The following is a 5,216-nucleotide window of genomic DNA, read 5'->3' on the forward strand; positions in this document are numbered from 1 at the left end:
TAGTCTTCCCATCAAAGACTATATGAGAGTTATACTCATTATTTACACCCATTATGTACAAATTAATGGGTAATGGTGGGTTATGAACTTGAATGCATCTCTATAATTGCGGTTATACTTTTCCATTTTCATCCATTATTCATAAATATAATGTACCAAATAAATTTCATAATGATGGGGTTACAAAAGTTGTAATACTACATTCATATGAGTTAAATTTTTAACTCCCCATTTATAATTTGAGTTTTCCATACATAAGACCCTTGGATGCTCAATCAATTGATTCACTTATCTATCAATTGATACCCTTAAATAATATTTACACAAATGTAATTATATATGACCACATATTATAGGAAAAAAGCTAACAAGAATTGCCAAATATACTTATAAAAATAATAGAGTCCATTACAACAACTACTAGCTCCAATTGATTCCAACTACATGGAAAGCTAAGTTGTGATAGAGAATTAATTGAAGAAGTAGACGTGGATTCTTGTCGACAATTTTCTTAAGTAGATTGATATTTCCTGCTTATGAAGCTTGGTATGGTCTTGCATTCATGCAGAAGCGAGTTGTAGCAAGCCCGGTGGAACAGAGTTTATGATGGGGGTTTCGATTGAATTTATCCTCTATGTTTTTTTTCTTAAATACTATGTTGGTTTCACCTTCTAAGACACGTGAGCAGTTAGGTGACTTGTGATTAAATAGGGTTTGTTTGAGAAATTGTTTTACTAAAATCTTATCAAATAAAAAAATTTAATAATTTTATTTAAGTAGTATTTTTTAGAAACAATATTTTTTAAACTTGTACAAACTAAAATAAATAATCTTAATGAGAAATCTAATTATCATCAAATTAAAATAAAAATAAATTATATTTTAATCACAATTTCTTAGGCATGAAAGTAGAGACGTTTATAAGGTAAACCCCAATTTTATAATACTATCATAATTACAAAATAATTAAAATTTAAGTTGTTAAAAATTAAATTTTAAATTAAAATAATTATTTGAATTTTAAAATGAATCCATCTTTATTTGTAATTGTATATAAATAATTAAATCATTTACAATAATTAAAAACAAATTTCAGGAGAATACGGCAATACTAACGCTTATATATTGTATTATATTTATATGGTTTTATTTTGTTTTTTAATTTTTTTATTCATTAATAAAAAATGTTAACTTTTGTTACAATTTTTTTTTGAGTCTGATGCTAATTGTTTTGATCAAATTATTAATTTTTTTATTATGATAAAATATAAAATTTTGTTTTAATTTCATATTTTAAAAAAGATACATCATTTTTTTTATAAAAAAAAAACTTATCTTTATTAAACTAATTTGTTTATATAGGTTATTTACTTTTACTTTTTATCCGTTCAACATTAATTCTTTATTTATCTGTTAAATAATAAACATAAATAAATAGAATGATAGATCGTTGGTAATATCATCCGTTATGATAGTTTATTTATTTTGATTTAAAATATTTATGATTATATTATTAATAATTTTAATACTAAAAATATTATTAATATAGTGAAACAAAATAGAGAGAAAACACTTTCGAAAAGGAAGGGAGCAGTTTTGGATCGAGCAAGGAGCACTTTTTGTGCACCTAACCTATTTTGAAGCTTGATCTTTACAGATAAATAGATTTTCAGTTACTTATTTTGAGTGAAATTTGGGTCAAGAAATCAAATGATAATATGCCCATAGCTGAAAGGAAGAATGAAATCTTATTCATACTTATGCAAGGGTATCTCGTCTATAATCTGAACAATGGACTTGAAGGGAAAATGTCTGGACTGGCACTTCTAGAGGCATTTGTTCTGAGGCCTTTGCATTTACTGTGAGAACCCTCCCTTGTACTTTCCGTACTCCTAAAGAAATGATTGAGGACAGCAACTATTCTATTCCAATCTCTCCAACTCAACCCCAGCCCCAACTTTCTTACTCCCTTAAGATACAGATTCCATCTGGTATTTTTATCTCTATCTTAATGGTGACAGAAACGTTTGACCATCCTATTTGCTGAATTCCCTAGGCTTTGTTGTATCTGCAAATTTCCTTTGTATGCTCTTTCTTTTTGCAACCAACTTCAATCTTTGTTCATTAAAATTATGCTTTGAATTGACTGAAATTTTCATTGGATTGTGCACTGATGTCATGCAGTTTATGCAGTAGAAGTATTGATGCTGAACGTGAACTAAACAAGCGCTATCCATGTGGCCCTCCAGATGACAAATTCCAAAGCAGGGAAGGAAGCATGAATGCAGGGTACTGTTGCTGGCTTTATTGCTGCTTGATTGAAATTCAGAACAAACTGCTAGAGAACTCATCATCCATATGGCCCTCCAGATGACAAATTTCCAAAGCAGTGAAGGAAGCATGAATGCAGGGTACTGTTGCTGACTTTATTGCTGATTCAGAACAAACTGCTAGAGAAGTTGTCATCTCTTTGACACAAATGACGTAAAGAGAAGATAGAAATGGATGATTCTTGCAATAAATTGGTCTGTGCCCGGAATAAAAATTTGTTTGAACTGGAGGATATCATCACTGACATTCTCTTAGGGCTTCCTATTAAGTCCCTTATGTTATGCAAGTCTGTTGCTAAAAATTGGAGGAGATTAATTAGCAGTCCAAATTTCAAGCGTTTGCAGCTACTTCAGTCCCAAGAAAATCCTAGTTATGTTTTCTACCCTTATGTTTGTTTGTGCTGCAGTGAACTTTTTCTGACTAAGGTTCATGGAGAAACCACTGAAACTATTCCAGGTTGCCGTAGACATTGGTGTAAACACATGATATGTTCCTTTAATGGTCTGATCTGTAGCATTAGCTACAAAAGCTTCTTTGAGAAGAAGGTACACATGGGCATTGTTGTCTTCAATCCCATTACTCAGGAAGTCCTGTTACTTCCACAAAGTCGTTTATCAGCAGAGGCACCTAAGATTGGTGTTGCTTTTGGCAGTAGAATGAATGGCTATAAAGTATTTCGGTTTTTCAACCCATCTGGAAAATCTCAGGATAAACATCATGAATGTGAGATATATTCATCAATCACTGGATCCTGGAAAGGAATAGGTAGTGTTGCATACAATCCCTCGAGTTCACAGCATATATGTATTGATGGAACGGTGTATTGGTTCATCAAATCTGTAAGAAATGGGTTGATTATTGGCTCCATCCTTGCAGTTGATATGGAGGAAAACTTTAGTGTAATTGGCATTCCAGTGGAAGCTACTCTATACCCTTTCTTAGTTAGCATAGAAGGTTGCTTATCTCTAGTGGCTAAAAATGTATGTGACAACATATTTGATATATGGATTTTACAGGACAGCAAGAAGTTCATATGGGTCAAGAAATGCACTGCTTATATGCACGCTTTTAACATTAAGGAAGCCAACCATGTTACTGCACTTAAAAATGAAATTCTATTTGCAAGTGGGCGACGATATTTTTTCTATAACATGTGCAGCAAAACTTGGAGAGAATTTGACTGGGGACGTGATTTTCAAAAGAGGGTTTCCAGTCCATTAGTGTACACAGAAAGCCTCCTTCCTTGTAAGTTCTGAAACTTGTTTTTTCATCATATAATTTTTTTCAACTTCCATTGTAATAGCGATGGGATTTTGTGCTTATTATGTATACATGTTTTATCTTCCTTATAGTGACTTCTTGCTGCTTCATATTAAAAAATGTAAGATGAAGGAGTTCTTTGTTTTAGTTTTAATGCAGTGACTTTACCATAATGTTTTAATAAAGTGAGTTCCTGACAATTTTTCCTTTTCTTTCAACAGGCAATGGATTAATTGGTTCTTAGATCAAGGACAACTTTACCACTACTGGAACAACAATCTCTTTCAGTCTCATGATCTTCATTGTGTTGTTTACATTTCCTTCTCCCAACTTGTGCTTATGTATTGTTTCATCATAATAAGAGGGTGTTTGTTTTTTTAGTTTTTTTTTCTGCTTTTAGACTTTAGATTATTTTTTTTTTAAAACTTTTTTATGATTTATTATAAACTTTTTGTTGAATAAAAAAAGTCAAAATATTTATTCTTTTCTAAATGGAAAAAGTAACATGTTGATTTTTTTTACCTTTTAATACTTAATAGAAATAAAATATCACAAAAATAAATAACCTAATACTTAACACTATTAAATATTAAAGTTCTATTTAAAATTAAGTAAAAAAACAAACACCACCTAAGATTGTAGCTGAATGCTTATTCTTTATTGTTGATCCTTACTTTTTACCATGTGCACGCCCCTTGTTTATTATCTTCGTAAAATTTATAATGACATGTGCTCTTACCAATTGTGGGTGTCTTCTCTGGTTTTACATCACATTAGTTACTGACTGTCCAAGAGTTGATCCATAATCAGTTGTAAGACTTGCTTAGAATGGCTATTTCCAAATGTTTTACACAATTTTACGGCAGTCTTATAACCAAATGAAATATTTGGTTGGAGAACATTGCCTCCAACTATAGAAGTACAAAAGATGCTTAGGCAATAAGCTTCCTCAGATCTTTTCCTCCCTGTTTTATTATGTAAAGGCTTGGATTCTTCCCATGCCAGTTTTTTTGGTTTTCTTAGTAAGGTCTTGGATACCAGAACTTTTAATCCAAGTTGATTTTATACAGACTCCCTATCATATATAATATTAATCAGGGACAGGGACTATAGACTATAGACTTAAGTAATTTCTAAAATCCTGGTTGAAGAAATTGAGAAAAATGGTATACTGAATATAATACCAGAGTATAGAATGAAAATGAGGCCAGAAAATTGTGACACTAGCCTGCCATCTCTGTGAGTTAAACTGATATCTGTTTGGCAATTCTACCTTTCAACTTCGTTATGACTTAACTAAAACCTACTAGTCTGAGAACTGATGCTCTCAGAATTGCTCTATGGATATGCTTGGTGGCTAATATGCAAAATCAAAAGCATTTACGGAAACTTCATTGAGAGAAATTAACCATTGAGATAATTTATTCAAAATCTAGTAACAAGAATATTTTTACAAGAAAGAGGTTTCTTGGCCTGGAAGTAGTAGTCATGATTAGAGCATATAAAGACTAATTCATTCAAAACTTAAAAGAAGGCTGAGTTTTCATAGAAAGTTATTTCAAGGAGTGGGGCTGTATTTTCATCAAAAAGTTGCTTCAGGGATTGATATGACCAGTTGCAGATTG

General features: G+C 31.3%; 1 protein-coding gene across 4 annotated transcripts; it reads left to right on the forward strand.

The window, feature by feature from the left end:
* The first annotated feature begins 1,768 nt into the window (after positions 1-1,768).
* LOC117909593 (putative F-box protein At5g52610) lies at positions 1,769-3,936 on the forward strand. Of its 4 annotated transcripts, none has more exons than XM_034823657.1 (3): positions 1,769-2,083; positions 2,185-3,576; positions 3,813-3,936. In XM_034823657.1, exons 2-3 carry the CDS (start codon positions 2,502-2,504, stop codon positions 3,833-3,835), a joined length of 1,098 nt encoding a protein of 365 aa, XP_034679548.1. In that variant the 5' UTR covers positions 1,769-2,083; positions 2,185-2,501; the 3' UTR covers positions 3,836-3,936. The 4 variants fall into 4 exon arrangements, with proteins under 4 accessions (XP_034679548.1, XP_034679547.1, XP_034679550.1 ...); XM_034823656.1 differs by having other exon boundaries at positions 1,769-1,991; XM_034823659.1 differs by having other exon boundaries at positions 1,773-1,861.
* Positions 3,937-5,216: the final 1,280 nt, after the last annotated feature.

This window comes from Vitis riparia, chromosome 19 (genome assembly GCF_004353265.1).
Source record: "Vitis riparia cultivar Riparia Gloire de Montpellier isolate 1030 chromosome 19, EGFV_Vit.rip_1.0, whole genome shotgun sequence".
In the NCBI taxonomy this organism is placed as follows: domain Eukaryota; kingdom Viridiplantae; phylum Streptophyta; class Magnoliopsida; order Vitales; family Vitaceae; genus Vitis; species Vitis riparia.

Bases quoted from the DNA above. Each gene is read 5' to 3' on its own strand.
- LOC117909593 (XM_034823657.1), top strand. From the start codon at position 2,502: ATGGATGATTCTTGCAATAAATTGGTCTGTGCCCGGAATAAAAATTTG. The intron at 3,577-3,812 runs GTAAGTTCTGAA...TTCTTTCAACAG, and splicing joins CACAGAAAGCCTCCTTCCTT to GCAATGGATTAATTGGTTCT.